Source organism: Xiphophorus couchianus, chromosome 23, assembly GCF_001444195.1.
Source record: "Xiphophorus couchianus chromosome 23, X_couchianus-1.0, whole genome shotgun sequence".
Classification (NCBI taxonomy): domain Eukaryota; kingdom Metazoa; phylum Chordata; class Actinopteri; order Cyprinodontiformes; family Poeciliidae; genus Xiphophorus; species Xiphophorus couchianus.
This window is the reverse complement of record NC_040250.1, coordinates 29,285,986-29,304,282: the sequence shown is the minus strand read 5'-3', so window position 1 is coordinate 29,304,282 and position 18,297 is coordinate 29,285,986. Positions and strand designations below refer to the sequence as shown.

The window sequence follows — 18,297 nt, the reverse complement described above, 5'->3', positions numbered from 1 at the left end:
TGTTTCTTCTTTATCCTCAACTCATTTAAAAAGGTCTTATCGTAACTCATTGTATTTTATTCTATGTTCCTACTACCGTCACAGCCTTAAAAGGAATAATTAACATTTTTATCCACTATTTTAGTTCTCAAATCTATATAAATTTTTATTTAATTTATTTTATTGCTCCACCTAATCATTTATGTATTTATCTATTAATTTGCCAATACATCATTTCCACAATCCCCTGTGATCACAATTTTATTTTATTTATGTATTTCATCCTGTATTAGAACCCATAATTTTCCAATTTGTTCGGATGTTTTATTTTCTCAAGATGTCATTGCTCAATATTAATAATTTAGTCCAATTTAACACATAGGGAGTTCTAAAAACCGGAAATTTAGCACCACGAGACAGCACGAAAAATACTCTGCAGGGTAATTTCTGCTTCTACTTGGCATCCAAGTGAGAAATTCTTGCTTATTGCATCCACATACAGAGGTGCTGTTTACAGTCCCGTTGTATTTATATGACATAAAATACCAAGTGGTATCCTATCTCCAGACACACACTTTCACACCAACATGAATTACAACACAAACGAAGACATACAACACAAACACAACACATCTGGCCAGTTTTGTAGTCAGTCAAAGTTTCAGTCAGTCCCCATTATTTTATCAAATTTCAGTCTAATTTTTAAATTGTACTGAAGCTTCAGGAATTTGCCAATGTTTTCTCAACATTTTTCATGATTTAATTTAATTAATTTTTAACTCTAGTCTTCAGGAACCTGTTTTAAATATCGTGCACGTTTACAAAGAAACATGTCAAAATTTTACAGCAATCAGTAATTTCCCGCTATCTGGTACCAGTATTTTACTTAACCCTTAATTTAAAACCAAAACACCACGTGTTTTTCTGTACTGCACTTTCAAAACACCACGCAGCAAAAATCAACTCAAGACTCACAAATGCACAAGATCCAGAGTGCAAAAAACTGATTGAAACTCGATTTATTTGCTGCAAATTTATGTCTGTGTAAGGTTGAGATGGCACTGTACATGAAAACATCTCTTTAAACTATTCAGACTACCAACATAAAAAAGACACAAAACCGTTGTGCATTTGTGGATTATGAGACTGTTTTAGCTCCATATTTTCTTGTCTAGGTTAAGGGTAGTTTAACCTAGCTGCTACTACTTAGAAATAGAAGCAGCTATTCCTTAGCTAAATGCACTGTATGATTTCTGATGACTGGAATAGCTAATTTTGATATAGGACAGGCAAGTGGCAGTGAATAATGAGTTCAAACTATCCTGGTATTGGCTGGCCTTCAGTTGGTACTGTGGAATAGGGTGAACAAACTGGTAGATTGAGGTCAGTAAAATGAGCACAGAAAACAAGAGGTTAGATCCCATAAGACAGATGAGCTTCCCAGGCAAATATTGTAGAAATGAATTGAAGCAGAAAATGAGTTGGGATCAAGAAGATGCTTTTGCTGAATGGCTGGATAACTAGTATTCAATAGGAATAAGACAAGGACTGGCTAACCACAACTGTAGAGTTTCTTATAATTATTAAAACATGACCATGGAGGAAATGTAACAGAAATTTGTTGCTGACTGAATCGGGAATTGGAGATATATTTATTCTAAACAAAAATGGTAATAACAATTAGTATCTAACTTTATGTGGTGGTACAGAGTCGGACTGTCTCGAAACAACACATGCGCTAACATTTGCCTTAGCGCTAACATGCGCTAACTGCAAAGTGAAACAGAACATGGTATCAACTTGAAGTGTTGTCTTAGTGATTTTTCAGAGCCCTCCAGCAACATTTCTTTTCTCAAAAAATCGACCAGTAACAAATCTTGCAACTTTCTTTGGTTTATCGGCAACTTTGGTGACCAAACGTGAATGCTCCGATCAGTTTCAAACTTGGTTAGCACTGACTCACTGTAACTACTGACTGTGAGTAGTGAGAGCTTCCTTGAGCCCCTCCCACCTCTGAAGCACTTGCAAGCGTCCAGTCTGACAGCAGGCAGGTCGTGCAGCAGCCTGCAGTAGATCAGAAAAAAAAGATTCACTCCACTCTGTTTCCACTGCTCTATTGCAATGGAATCAATGTAGGGATATTGTAATATAGACACATCCATTTCTATATGTAAACATTGCAATGAGGAAATATTCATTAGGTAGGAGATAAAAGATTTTTCTATTTCATGTCAAACTTTCATGTCTGGCCATGCCTCTTCAGCTTGCTCGAAAATGCTTTCGATCCCATATTTAATCCCACATGCCCTATGTGTTGTGTTCCGGGGATCTTTGTTTTCCTTGTGGGAATCTGCTTGCTGCTTCTCACCATCTAGCCACCAGATAGCGCCAGACTCACCTCTCTCCGGAGCAGTGTGTCGTCATCCTGCACACCTGAGATCAATCGGCTCGTCAGGCGAGGTGTACAAGAGGAGCTGACTGCCAGTACTTTGATGCCTGAGTGTTAGCCAGTAACGGTACCGCTGAGCCCCCTAGAGCTAGTCTCTGTTTTCTCCTCGTTGTCTGATCACTTAGTGATTCTCCTTGTTGTCTCCTGCCTTCAGGTGTTTTCCCTGAGACGTCCTGGATTCTCCTCATGACGATTCCCCCTGGCTTCCTATACTAGACCTCCCTCGTGACGCCGTGGAACATATCCACTGGTTGCCCGAGTTTCCAGACTCACCTCCTCTGTCTGATCGCAAGTTCCTCCTGGATGTTCCGACTGGCAGTTGTGCCTCTCCTCTGTCTCTGTTCTGCCTGAACCTACCTGTCCGCCCTGCGACACACTCCCTCGCAGCCTTCTGGATCTCCGTGGCTAAGCATTGTTCCTCCTGGACCACAAGGACCCCGAGCACTGCGGTTATCCCTCCAAATCTACAAACTCCTGTTCAACAAGTAAGATTATTCCAATTTACTGTCATCACTCCCGTCTTCTATATCCTGTGAACTCACCATCTCCTTGCTGTGTTCTTTATAGTGTGCCGACCACTCCGTCAGCTCCCCCCCATCCCCGGATAGACCCGTTATCGCCACTGCATTCTATCATTGCTGTTCTAATAAATTCACTTATACTATATTTTGCTCTCCTGTGTCGTGTTCTGCATGTGGGCTAGAAATATAGACTCAAACAGGACACTATGAGCAAACTGACCAAGTTTTGAAACCGATCAATCAAAATATCTAGGAGGCGATCAATCAAATGTAGAGGCTGCAAACAGCCAGTTGTGAAATTTCCTCTCTCCTAAGTATTCCACAGTCAACTGTATTATAAGAAAATGGAAGCGTTTGGTAATGACAGTCACTCAGCCATGAAGTGGTAGGCCACATAAACTAACAGAGCGGGGGTTCGGCATAGTGCGAAGAGGTTACCAACTTTCTGCAAGTCAGCACTACAGACCTCCAAACTTCATGTGGCCTTCAGATCACCTCAGAATCTGTGTACAGAGAACTTCATGGAATGGGTTTCCATGGTGGAACAACTGCATCTAAACCATACATCACCAAGTGAAATGCAAAGCGTTGGACGCAGTGGTGCAAAGCACGCCGCGCTGGACTTTAGATCAGTGAAGGCGTGTTCTCTGGAGTGACAAATCACGCTTCTCCATCTGACAATCTGATGGATGAGTCTGGGTTTGGCGGTTGCCAGAAGAACACTTTCTTGTCTGACAGCATTGTGTAAAGTTTGGTGGAAGGAGGATTATGGTGTAGGGTTGTTTTTCAGGAGCTGGGCTTAGCCCCTTAGTTCAGTGAAAGGAAAGGAATGCTTCAGGATACCAAGACATTTTGGACAATTTCATGCTCCCAACTTTGGAGCTGGCCCCTTCCTCTTCCATATGCACCAGAGCACAAAGCAAGGTCCATAAAGTCTGGTGTGGATGAACTTGACTGGCCTGCACAGAGTCCTGACCTCAACCCAATAGAACACTTTTAAGATGAATTAGAGCGGAGACTGAGAGCCAGGCCTTCTCATCCAACATCAGTATGTGACCTCACAAATGTGCTTCATAAGCTTAAATGCATCACTTAAGTTCATATGTGAGTCAAAGCAGGTGTGTGAATACTTTTGGCAGTATAGTGCATGTAAAGATATTTAACCAAATATATTGAAGTGTGTTCAATATATACAGTATGTTATAAGATATAAATAACTTCCTTTATATGTGTATATAAATCTCTCTTGCAGTGCCTGGAAAGCCCAGTATGATGATCAGTACAATGATGGGGAATACTGCTATGATCCAATGGCAACCTCCTAAGGAAATGGTGGGAGAGCATTTAGGCTACCAACTGCAGTACAAGAGAACAGATGAGAAAACATTTACTGTCAAAGATTTCAGGAAGACAGATGATCATTTTACATTTACCCGCCTCCTTAAAGGGGCTACTTACATTTTCAAACTATCTGCTAAAAACCAAGCAGGCACTGGTGAAGAATATATAAAAGAGATAAGCACCCCTGAAGACATGCCCAGTAGCTACCCCCAGAATCTGAGAGTGGTGGGCCTCACCTCCACTTCAACTGTATTGGTTTGGGAACAACCTCCTCTGTCAGAGAGGAATGGAAAGATTATAAAGTATGTAGTGGTATATCGGGATATTAATAGCAAGCACAACAGTACCAATAGTACCACAGAGACACAAATGACTATCCTGGACTTACAGCCTGACACAACTTATGACATCAGAGTCCAAGCTTTCACCAACAAGGGAGGAGGACCTTTCAGCCCCAGCATTAAAAGCAGAACCACATCAACATCTGTGACAGGTGAGCTTCAGAACCTTTCATTTCGCTTTCTGTGTAGCTCTTGAAGAGAGAGTCTGAATTTAAAAAACAGATAAAAAAGACTGTTGGGCGTGCCATGGTGGCGTAGGGGATAGCGCGACCCATATTTGGAGGCCTTGAGTCCTCGACGCGGCCGGTGCAGGTTCGATTCCCAAACCCGCCGACATTTGCCGCATGTCTTCCCCTCTCACCTTCTCCCTTTCTGTCAGCCTACTTTCGTATAAGGGACACTAGAGCCCACAAAAGACCCCTGGAGGGGTAGAAAAAAAAGACTGTTGGCCTCATTAGTTTTGATGCAAAAAGGTAAAAACATCATTTGGCAATGGTGAGTTTTGGTCTGTGTTTTTGTTACAAGTACTACCGTACTTAAAGTAGAGGAATTAACAAGGCAAATTTTGTAGAATGTCATTTGTTGCACAAGTTTGACTTCAAAAAGCTTGTATTCAAACTGGAAGCTGCATGTTTTCAATTTTTCATTTTCTGTCAGAATCACTACATGTCTAACTCAAACATTTAAATAATCAGTAGAAGTGAAAGTTGAAGGTGCTTATTGCTCAGTGTCCGGAATCTGATATTCCTGTAAGGAAAAAAAAAAAGACACACGAAACGAACTCTGGTCACATTTGGCAAAGCAATTCAAACAGGCCTGTATAGGGGCCAGTGCTGTTTGGCACTAGCCCCCTACCCTTGCCCCTTGACGGCTGCACTCCCCAGCTGCCAATGGGAGTGCAGCCACAGTTGCAGGAATATGAAAGTAACACCAAAACATTGATGGTCTTTACTTCAATGGAGCTTCCTGTGACAGACAGAAAAAAGCAAATGAACAAAGGTTCATTTCCTTATGGAAGTGTACACAACTTTCTTGTATTGTTTTATGTGATAAGCACTTTTGGTATTAAGTTAAACTCTTAAAGCATTTTTAAAAAGATTTTTTTATTATTAAAAATTTGATTATTAGATTAAATTAGATTTAAAAATTGAGGGGAAAACAAACACCTTGTTCAACCACCATAGTCAGTTTCATTTGTATAATTACAGGAAATGTTGACTACTGGCTATTGATTTGTAACTTTATTTTTCAGTCTCACCACAATTATGCATTTTTGGATAACTAATACTTTTGGTTAAATTAGAAGAGATAAAACAAAATTTGGAAAATAATAAAATTGATTTCATTGGCCAAAAGGCTTTCAGCTTCACAAGTTTGGCTCTCATGACAAAAAGTTTGCACAACACCGATTTAAGTGAAAAGTAATGTATAAATTACACAAAGACTGATGTTTTCAAGGCTCTGTTTCTTTTATTTTCTGCCTACAGGTGATTAAAACATGACATTTAAGATTATACTACATCAGGTCAATAGAAAAATTTAGTACAGAAATTGGGGTTAATGAAAATTGTGTGTAAACTAAGATAAGATAGATAAGATTTATTTGTCATTGTCATCAACAGATTACAACGAGATTGAGATTTGCTCGACTCGAGTTAAGATGCAGTCTATCCTATCTACCCTATCTATCTATCACACACACTTGTAATTTGATGACATTGTCATCATTGTGGTGCAACATGTTTGAAAATGACCCTCATCTTTCCTCAGTGTTTGTCAAAAACTTTGATGTGAAGGCTGTGATGAAAACCTCTGTCCTTTTGTCCTGGGAAGTACTAGAAACATACAAATATCAAATTCAACTCAAGGTAAGATTAATAACTTTAATTTGATACAAAAATACATCATAATCATTTACCAGTAAATGGGATTAGTTTCTATTGGTAAACCTGCAGATCCCAAGATATAGTCAGTTCTTCCTTAAAATATTGAGTATGTTTATATTTGCAATACGTGTGTTTTGATCTATGTTTTTCTGTGTGTTTATTTTGAGTGTCTGTGTTGTCCTGTCTTCCGCTTGATTGTTCCCAGGTGTGTCTTGTTCCCTGATTACCTCCTGTGTATTTAATGTCACCTGTGCCTCTGCGTCTCTGTTGGGTCCTTGCTGTATGTGTGCATCAGTCTGTCTGAGCGCTCCATTCGTTCACCAGAGCTACCAGTGTTGAGCTCTTGTCTTCCGCTCAGCTGTGCTGCCTGGGTTTTGGACTTTTGATGTTTTTGTGCCATATTTCTCATTATTAAACCACCATCATTCATCTCATCTGGGTCTACAGCGTTCTGCCTCACCACCGCACACTGCAGTATATGACAATGTGATTAATGGGTATAATCATATAATGCATGACAGGCAGTTGTGCATTATATGATCATGGCAAACATAAAACAAGCAAACACACAAAAGATGATAAACGAAATGGTCTCTCAGAAGGACTTGAGTTTAAAAAAACACTGCATTTTTTTATTATGGACCAGCAATTTTTGAGCTTTTCCTCTCTTAATTTTAGGAAAGGTTCTCACTCCTCTATCTGAGTGTTTATCTTGTGGATGAGCCATTCATAAGAGACGGTCTCTCAAAGTGCCACAGCCATTCTGTAAAGCTCTTGTCCCTTCCAATGTCTTTACTACAACTCACCTTGCCGTGACGAGGACAATTTTTAATAATTGTACTTTTTTTGAATTTTTCAACTCAAGTATAATATTGGTGACTCAGTGCGTATGATTACCTCGGATCTCTAATTTTGTGAGGCAGTCTCAGTTTTCTGAGAAGTAAGAACTTCCATAAATCTTTATTTGGGTCATATAATTCTTGAAATAGTTGAAGAGACAGTAGGGTATTATTTTGGAAGAAGCAATTCATATTATCAATCTCTTTTGTATGCCAGCTCCTCCGCAAAGATCATTTTGCCGTCGATTTTTAGTTCTGGATTGTTCCACACTGATACTGTTCCCTGTGTAAAGGGACATATATTTACTTTTCTATGTAGATGCTGCCGAACATTTCTAGTGTGAGTCATAATTGGACTGGATTTAACTTCATCATTCGGGTGTTGAGATAGATAACCAAAAGCTTTAAATGGAGCATTTATTTCACTTTCCAGGTTCACCCAGATCCGGAGCTCCTTCTCAGAGCTGTATTTTCCATGCTTTCGAGCTCCTACCTCATAGAGAAGCCCTCCTCAGGGCTTCCCCTCTCAGCTCCTTCAGACTAGTCAGCAGTAATTAGAAAACAACTGGTAGAACTGCATATCTGCTGAACTCATAAGAGCTAGTTCTCAGTGTAACACTGGTAAAAAAAAAACATTGTTAAAGGGTTAAAATAGGAGTAGTGTGATGACTGCCTGATGATGGAGTTTCAGAAAGAGCAGGAGTTTTTAAATAGACAGAGATCCATCTAATTTCAAGGTATTACATTAGGAAATAAAATTTCTTTTAAGTCTATTTGATATATAATTTTAATGAGAACTGAAGTTAACATGTCTTAAAATTACAAGTTTTTTGCATTTCTGAGCTGGAAACGCTTAAAATTATAATAGTAATAATCCTTCTTTCAGATTCTGTACAACAACCAAAAGGTAGAAATTCAAGGTGACCTGAAGAAAAAGCTGATCACACAGCTACAACCAGATACATATTATTCTTTTGTACTGAAGAGCTATGGGAATGGAGCTGGTGACCTTCAACAGCAGGTTTCTGTTCGAACCGCTCCAGACCTGCTGTCAGTGAAACCAACTCGATATCGGCCAACTGTGGATGAAGACAGGGTGACTATTGTTATGCCTGAGGTCCCAGCTGAAGCCCATGTAAGGTCTGTACTTTTTTTGTGGAAAACATGCTGAAAAATAGTCTTATTCAGTTTTAAAAATACATGGAACATAAGTGAAAATAAAAATTATGCAGTACTTTCCTTTTGATATTTTTTCTTTAGTTGTACTGTTTCTTTGGCTTCATACCAAGATGCATGATTATTTTCTGCTGTAAAGTCACTATTGGATAGCTTTTTGAGATATAATGCCGGCAGTACTAAAGTAACTACAACTTTTTTGATAACGATGGAATAGAATTGGTATTTGATGAGAAAAGAAAATGTGGTGTTGACTAGAAATATATCATGGACTATATGTCACTGTTGTGAAATTACTAAGTAGGGATTATGGGATGGGGAAAAAGCCCAGCAGGCTCAGTGTAGCAGTGTAGCATCCAAATAATGACAAATAGTGATAGTGTTCACTATTTGCAATAAATACTGTTAACCCAAGGAGACATACTGCCACCCATGCAGGAACAAACCAGGTGGTGTGCCAAAACGTGATCGGGTATCCGCGAAGGAATAGGCCATGGGAGAGTATGCTGCCTGATTAAGTGTTTTGACCTTACCAGGTGTGTCATTAAGTTTGTCACACCTGATTAAATGGTGTGACACAGCACTGACACCAGTGGTGTGAATGACTTTCTTGGTCGTTGAGTTCTTTTAGAAAAATTATGTTAACACCAATAGCATGCTTTATGCTCAAGTTAAAAGTTTCTCATTTACCCTTTTCTGTCCAATGAAATGGAATTTCTGCATAAATTACTTTTTCACTCAAAGGGATTATATCTTACAGATATGGTTGAAATCATTCATTGTCACACTGAAAAACTGTCCCATGAAATGTCAAAAACAGGATTTTTTTTCTGCCATAAAGTCATCAAGGCTCATTTCTTGCCTAATGAAATTCAATTTCTGCATGAAATGACACTCAAAGGGATTATATGATGTAGATATGGCTAATCAATGAAATAAATGTGCTTCAAATCCCTTTTTGAAGCACAATGAAAATGTTTTCATTTAGACTCCACTATAGGAACTACATAGGAAACCTCAGGAAAGTAATCGTTTAAAAACCTGGAGTCCAGGCCCTCTGTATGAAGCAAATGGCTTAGGACAAGAGGCTGGTTTTCAGCTGGAGGTAGTTATTGCCTATCTCCAGCTGTGATTGGACAAAAAGTGGGGTACACCCTGGATAGATCGTCAGCCCCTCACAGATTTTGTGTACAAATTTGCCCAAAAATATATCTTTTGAATTCTTTTTTTTCTTTTTAATTGGCTCACAGATTATTGAAAGATGTAACTTTTGTTTTAAAAACATTCTCAGTTTGTTTTTTTTGCAGCATTTGTATGTATATCCTTGTCTATTGCAGGTGGTTCTACGTAGTTGTAGTCTCTGAGACCCTTGTTTCTTTGGAGAGATGGGAAAACCCTGAAGATATAGACATATATGAGGTCAGTGAATATGTCCTTATGTTTTTTTAAATCTAAAATAATAATGCTCAAACATTAAAACAAAAATTATATGTGAATATTACCAAACAAACTTACTCAAGTTTGTGGCTCAGACTCTGTCACTAAAACAAAGAGGTCATACAGGACTTAGACTTGTACACTAAAGATTCAATAACTTTTATCTTAGAGATTTTGGATGCTGGAGTGATTTTCACTAATAATTTTGATATTTTGTACATTTGTTATGATGTGTCACCTTAGCAAGAAGATGGTTTACAACAGGGAGCAGCTGTTTAACATTGCCAAAGCTAAAATTATGCCATAACTGAAGCCAAAAATCCCAGGGGAGTTGAAAACAAGGCATTGTTGATGCATGCAGAAGCAAAGAGAAGAGAGAGAAAGAGGAAGTTCCAACCATCTCTTCCCGACTCTAACCTCAATCCTAATGAGCAGTGTGAGATCGCAAGTGAACAAGTTGAATGAACTTCAAGTCCTGACAAGGGCTCAGCAAGAGTATAAGATATGCAGGATCATATCCCTGACTCCAACATCTCTCTGCAAGGCTTCTTAAACATACGAGCAGACAAAGATGAAAAGAACAGGCAGTGGAATAACAGTCCTTGTGAACCACAGATGGTGTCATCCAGTGACTGTGAAGTGTCTTCTCTGCTGTCCAGACATTGAACTCTTGTCAGTAAGTTTCCGTCCGTATTAGTAGGGTTAGATCAAACCCTATTTCCATCATGGAAGAAGTAGTAGAGGTGTTTGAGGAATAAAAATACCTTTGTGTTCTGGATTGGAGAAACAATGGTGAAGCAATCTATAAGAAGGGACAGAGCAGGATGTACTTCTTGAGAAAGCTAGGATTCTTTAGGGTGTGTAGCAAGATACTGCACATCTTCTATAAGTTTGTTGTTGAGAGCGTCATCTCTTCTGCCATCATCTTGGAGCAGCAGGAACATAACCAGCAACTTAAAAGGTTCAACAACCTGATAAAGAAATCAAGAAAATTAGTCAAAGTCAGACGTTTCTTCAGGTTCCCTGAAGACATAGACATACTATATGTTAAAGGATATCCTTCCTTTAACATATGTCCACAGCCACCACCATTTACAATAACTATTTGAAGAATCTGAAATTAATTACAGAGTTACAACATTTAATTTTCCTTTGGGATCAGTAAAGTATTTTAGAATTTGAATTTGAATAAGACCAAGCTTTCTGACACCAGGCAGCACATTTCTCTCCAGAATTCCTTGTTTGTCTTGAAATTTCATGTACCCTGCACAGATTCTGCTGTAGACTTTCTTGAGTCTATTTGACCCATAAAAGGCATTAAATTTGGACCAAAGAAAACAGCTGCCTTGCTTTCTATGGTCCAAGACTGATACTAGAACAAAATTTACTGCTAGTGAATTTTACATGAAACAGTCCGCATCCAAGTAAGTTGCTTAAATTTTTTTAAATTAGTTTTAGCTTACTGAAAGGTCTCTCCCCAATAGCAACAGTCATAGGCAACGTGCAAAATATAAATGAAGGAATCCACACTTCTCAAAAAATGCTATATAGTCGTATTTCATTCAAGCTACAGTATATAACTTTAATAAAAAATATGTTTTCTCTATATTTGTTAAAGCTGTCACCATGTCATGACAGTTTATTAGACAGATATCCATCCATCCATCCATCCATCCATCTTCTTCCGCTTATCCGAGGTCGGGTCGCGGGGGTAGCAGCTTCAGAAGGGAGGCCCAGACTTCCCTCTCCCCAGCCACTTCTTCCAGCTCCTCCGGGGGAATCCCGAGGCGTTCCCAGGCCAGCCGAGAGACATAGTCCCTCCAGCGTGTCCTGGGTCTTCCCCGGGGCCTCCTCCCAGTGGGACGTGCCCGGAACACCTCACCAGGGAGGCGTCCAGGAGGCATCCTGACCAGATGCCCAAGCCACCTCAACTGGCTCCTCTCGATGTGAAGGAGCAGCGGCTCTACTCTGAGTCCCTCCCGGATGACTGAGCTTCTCACCCTATCTCTAAGGGAGAGCCCAGCCACCCTACGGAGAAAACCCATTTCGGCCGCTTGTATCCGCGATCTCGTTCTTTCGGTCATGACCCAAAGCTCATGACCATAGATGAGGGTGGGAACGTAGATCGACCGGTAAATCGAGAGCTTCGCTTTTTGGCTCAGCTCTCTCTTCACCACGACGGACCGGTACAGCGCCCGCTTGACAGCAGACGCTGCGCCAATCCGCCTGTCGATCTCCCGCTCCCTTCTTCCCCCATTCGTGAACAAGATCCCGAGATACTTAAACTCCTCCACTTGGGGCAGGACACCCCCCCTGACCCGGAGAAGGCACTCTACCCTTTTCCGGCTCAAGACCATGGCCTCGGATTTGGAGGCACTGATCCCCATCCCGGCCGCTTCACACTCGGCTGCGAACCGATCCAGCGAGAGCTGCAGATCACGATCTGATGAAGCCAAAAGGACCACATCGTCTGCGAAAAGCAGAGATGAGATCCTGAGGCCACCAAATCGGATCCCCTCAACACCTTGGCTGCGCCTAGAAATTCTGTCCATGAAAGTGATGAACAGAATCGGTGACAAAGGGCAGCCCTGGCGGAGTCCAACTCTCACCGGAAACGAGCCCGACTTACTGCCGGCAATGCGGACCAGACTCTGACACCGGTCATACAGGGACCTGACAGCCCGTATCAAAGGGCCCGGTACCCCATACTCCCGGAGAACCCCCCACAGGGCTCCCCGAGGGACACGGTCGAACGCCTTCTCCAAGTCCACAAAACACATGTAGACTGGTTGGGCGAACTCCCATGCACCCTCCAGGACCCTGCTGAGGGTGTAGAGCTGGTCCAGTGTTCCACGACCAGGACGAAAACCACACTGCTCTTCCTGAATCCGAGGTTCGACTATCCGACGGACCCTCCTCTCCAGGACCCCTGAATAGACCTTGCCAGGGAGGCTTAAGAGTGTGACCCCTCTATAATTGGAGCACACCCTCCGGTCCCCCTTTTTGAACAGGGGGACCACCACCCCAGTCTGCCAATCCAGGGGAACTGCCCCCGATGTCCATGCGATATTGCAGAGTCGCGTCAACCAACACAACCCTACAACATCCAGAGCCTTAAGGAACTCCGGGCGGATCTCATCCACCCCCGGGGCCTTGCCACCGAGGAGCTTTTTAACCACCTCGGCGACCTCGCCCCCAGAGATTGGAGAGCCCAACCCAGAGTCCCCAGGCTCCGCTTCCTCAGTGGAAGGCATGTTGGTGGGATTGAGGAGGTCTTCGAAGTACTCTGCCCACCGGCCCACAACGTCCCGAGTAGAGGTCAGCAGCACACCATCCCCACTATAAACAGTGTTGGTGCTGCACCGCTTCCCCCCCCTGAGACGCCGGATGGTGGACCAGAATCGCCTCGAAGCCGTGCGGAAGTCTTTCTCCGACAGATAATCTGTGAAAAAAATCTATCTCCTCCAACTTCTCCCTGAACTACTATTGCTAGGTTTCAGACATGTGACCCGGATGACGTGCAAAATTCAGATGGAGGTCCGCAAGTGGATTTCTCTGGATCAAATCAAAGCAAAATGGATCACAGCAGTAGGCAAACGCCCTAAATAGGCTGGAAATGACGAGGTATCTCAAAAAAATACTCTGATATTTAGGATATGATCAGTATTGTCTCAGGAAAAAAAGACTTGTTATATAATCTTGAGGATTTCCCCAGTGTGGAGGTGATCCACGTAACTAACTATCTGTTGCTGCAGAGTTCATAATATATGACGAGCCACATGACAGTTTTCAAAAGCCTGAAGGCCAGCTCGTACAGCCGTTGTTCTGCTTCTGTTAGCCTAGCACCTTGATTTAGAATGTCCGAGCTGACCTCCGGTTTCTTGTTCATATCAAACCTAAATCTAGTCAGGTCCTGCTTGATGTCATTTTTCATTGCAATGAAGTTGTTGTGCATTTTTTAATATTGCTGCATAGATTCTGGATAACCTTAGCAGTCGTTAGCTTGCTCTCCTCACTAGGGTCCGTGGCCTGCATCATGCTAGCTTTGTTCAGTCCTTGCCTGGCAATGACGCATAATATATAATTTTGAAGAAGAACTGAATCTATTTATCACGTTTAGTGCAGTTTTCCTTGTCACTGATCATTATTAAGATTAAGGATTTAACCCGCCATCTTGGATACGCTCCTGGAAGTCCTGACACATTTGTGTTTTTGTGTGTGCTCCGGTGGCCAAGTGATGACATTTCATTGCCAATTTCACTTGGCAATGACAATAAGTCTAAGTGTAAGGATGAACGTACTGGGAACCAGTCATCCATCCTTTCACTAGTGGACACTGAGAGAACCACCAGTGTCCACTAGAGAAGATACTGAGGGCAGTATCTTAGTCCTTCATCAAAAATGAAGGGCTAAGATCTAATGAGGTTTAGTCAAGTTTGATAGATGTGGGGAGGATCTCAGAGTCTTTACTGGGCCAACCTCTTTAGCTGGTTTTGGTGGTTGGGGTGCCTGTATAAATATTAGTGCTAAGCAGTTAGAAACTACTGTATATGCCCCAATAAAACCATTGTCTCTGATTTAAAAGTTGGAGTGCTCTTGACCTGAGATTGTGGCTTAATATCTTTCCCTCTCTTGTCATAAGAGAATGGTTTAGATTTACTCATATAAACATTTTTGTGAGTAAAAGCAAATTCTTCTGCCATCACAGCTGCCTCTTGTGAAGTGGTAACCTTTTGCTCATTCAGTTACAATCTCAACTGTACAATCTAGAAGGCAATTTTTTTTACTATTCCAACAATACCAACTCCCATAGTGAATAGCTCTGATCTGTTAGCTCTTTATCAATACGAACTGACACAATCAAAATATCCAGTCCATTTAGAAAATACTGACTACACTGATCAATTATGTTAAAAAAAAAATTCTATAGGATACTAATAATTTTGTACATTGCCCCTTTTCCACTGGCTCTACTTCAGCAACCCGGCTCGGCTCTATTTCGGAGTGTTTTTAACTTTTCAATACGTTTAATTATGATTCATCTGATCAAGTTATATTGAGAACAAATAAAGCTGTATTCCTTCTATTCTGACTGGTTCTAGTTTTTGTCCACTACCAGGACAAAAACCACACTACTCTTCCTGAATCTGAGGTTCGACTATCCAATGGAGTTAAGGCTTAAGAGTGTGACCCCCCTATAATTGGAGAGCACCCTCCGGTCCCCCTTTTTCAACAGGGGTACCACCACCCCAGTCTGCCAATCCAGGGAAACTGCCCCCGATGTCCATGCAATATTGCAAAGTCGGGTCAGCCAACACAACCCTACAACATCCAGAGCCGTAAGGGACTCCGGGCTAATCTCATCCCACCCCTGGGGCACTGCCACTGAGGAGCTATATATATATGCAGTATATATATCTATAAACACATTACAAATATACTTAAAGCAGGGTCTAGCTGCAGTCAACTACAACACACAACCATGTAAAACTCATTAACCTACTTAACCGCTAAGTCAGGATGTCATACAGCTGTTAATAGCAAAGTGTATGACGATCTACATTATGATTCTATGTTCCTGATTAAATAATATATGATAATGACAGTGTATACTTGTCTGATAAATATAGCTGTCACTTCATGCTAAGCATATGACGATCTGACAGCGTATGATGATCTTACACAACACCGGCCCAGCTGGCCCTACTCCGAAGCAGGAACCTAAAAAGCAGGGCCAACCTCGAACAAAAACGGGCACATTAACATGTGCCCCTTTTCCACCGTTTTTTTATAACCAAGAGCAATAATAATGTTACCTTATAACATTCATAGTATTTCTATTGCAACTTGTTCCAACCATCTGATTTCAAAGCCAAGCTGTGATCTTTTATTGGTTTACATTTGAGATAGAACCTGTGATTTCAAGGCTTCATGAGCAAAGAAAAAATAAATGGTTAAGCTAATATTGACTATGCATTAACCAGCTTTACTAGCTGTGAGTTTGTATTGAGAAATCTAAGCTTGTCACAAGTATTGTTTTGGCTAATTATATTTGGTAATCATGTCTTCACAAATTCAGAATGTTTTGTCCCACTGCAGATCCTGGAGGCTGATGCTGACAACTCAGGGCAGACACACAGTCAAGATTTTCTACAGCCCTTCATTGTTGCCAAGATGGCTGTTCTGCCAGATATCTTCATGCTTGCCGATGAAAAGAAATACAATGGCTATTATAACAGGCCTCTTCCTATCCTTCAACAGTTCCGTTGCTTTGTTCTGGCAGATCTAAAAGATCTAGAATCTGTAAGTATCCCTTGTGTGTTTTAAAAGACATGAGACTTTTAAAACATGCCTCTTTTCAAAACATAATAAAGTTCGTAATATTGTATCAATACAAAACTCAACATGATGCAATTGCTTTCACTACTGTATTGTGTTCTTCCTGTATGGACTTTGTTTACAAAAGTAGGTGTAAACATAGCTTTTATGCTTTATGATTCTCTGAATTAGAGGACGTTTGTTGCCAGTCCATTTTCTGACACATTCATGGTGAATGTCAGTGAAGTCACAAGCCAAGCTCAGGAGGACCCAGAGATGTTGTGGGTGGTTGGTCCAGTGCTGGCTGTCATTATCATTATTATCACAGTGATTGCTATTTTACTCTTTAAAAGGTGAGTGTACTTTCAAGATTTTAACAAATCACTTGTAAATAAATCACTGAGCCAAGATATCAGTTTTCTCCTATTGCATCTACTCCTACAGACACTTTATAACCACATTTGATGGTGAATTGTTTCAGTCGCCAAACTTCTTGAGGCAATATTAGAATTTTTCCTGCAATGAAAAGTTGTTTGGACCATGTCTTATTTGGTTTATATGACGAATAACCGCATGATCTATTGTTGGTTGTGCCCCCGATTTTTAGTCTGTAAATACGCAACATACATCTAACTTCATGCAGAATATGGAACTAAGTGCAAAAGAACCTTCTGCAGAACAATTTTAAAAATTGACACCAAATAAAACAGAGAGAAATTCCAGCTATCACTTACTTATTTTCCAAGCAGCTTTGTATTCTCAGGTACACTATGTTTTTATATGAGCAATGATGTATGAATTTATTAGAATAACCCACAACTGTTTAATTCATCACCTTCCCTAATTCTGGTCCTCATGCTTGCCCCTTCTCCTAAATAACCTATGCCTTGCCCTACTGGTAAAGGTATAGTTGTCATGTTGGGTTCTAGTCATTTTACCCACATACAGAACACAATCAGGAGAACAGATAATCAGATAGTTTTTTAAATAATGAAAAGTGAGATTGTGTGGTTCTTGTCCTATGGAAGGAAGCCGGGGTCATCTGTAGTCTGGAGAACAGTGTGAGAGAGATGGTGACTTTAATGTTTGTTGGAAAGTGGAGCTTCAGAGAAAGAATGGATTGATCTTACTTGAAAAGATGGGCATCACGAGGGGGAAAATCCAGAAAGCCAGGAACTCAGGCTTCACAGGGGTTAAGTCCAAGGCATCACAAGGAAACACCTGAGGAACAGGCAACAGGAATATATTACTAGATGTAATCTCAGAAAAATACAGAGCGCAAGCTCAGAGGGGCGCAGAGTACCATAACTGCCAAACACTCAGGCATCAAAGTGCTGACAGCCTGCTCCTCATATACTCCTGGATGATTCGGTGATAGATCACAGGTGAGGAAGACACCAGTCAGCTGGCACACCCTCCAAGGTGGTGCAGTCTCCAGGCACCATCTAGTGAATGAACAGGGAAGCAGCAGGCAACAGAAAACCCCCAAACAAGAGCCAAAAACTCTGGTTCCCAACAATAGTAACCCTACTGGGGGACTCAATTCAAGAATAACCAAATATCTCCTTGATTTTAGTCTTTCATTCAGTCCGAAATTAGGTATTCTAATTAGGTTAAATTCACACATTGAAATACTTTTGTGTTAAACTACACTAACATGACGCGCATTTGGTTCCTAACACTGTTCTTTGTTACAGTTATCACAAAAATGTAGAGATGTTTTGAGCTGGGACAAAGACATTTAATCCTTAATGCTGTTGCCTCTTGTGGTTTGCACAAACTGATGCTTTTCTGAAATCTATTTTCCTTTCCACACAACGTTTTAAAAAATTGACAGAACTTGGCTGTTGGAAACTATGGTTAACAGTTTCTGGTTACTTTTTAATATTGTCTATTAACAATATTTTTCTTTTCTGTTTCAATGTCTGTTGTCTGTGGATGCAGTAAACAGGAAAGGTTAGTGTCTTTTTTAAAAAATCTCAGTGTCATACTTCCTCGTGTCTCTTTTTG

General features: G+C 40.9%; 1 protein-coding gene across 1 annotated transcript in view; it reads left to right on the top strand.

Moving 5' to 3' along the window:
- The window catches only part of LOC114139662 (receptor-type tyrosine-protein phosphatase F-like), a 153,580-nt gene that overhangs the window by 81,456 nt on the left and 53,827 nt on the right, over positions 1-18,297 (top strand). The window contains exons 7-12 of the mRNA XM_028009702.1: positions 4,202-4,783; positions 6,402-6,499; positions 8,243-8,496; positions 9,870-9,951; positions 16,069-16,272; positions 16,480-16,640. Of these exons, the coding sequence (XP_027865503.1) occupies positions 4,202-4,783; positions 6,402-6,499; positions 8,243-8,496; positions 9,870-9,951; positions 16,069-16,272; positions 16,480-16,640 (1,381 nt within the window). The remainder of the gene's footprint in view (positions 1-4,201; positions 4,784-6,401; positions 6,500-8,242; positions 8,497-9,869; positions 9,952-16,068; positions 16,273-16,479; positions 16,641-18,297) is intronic.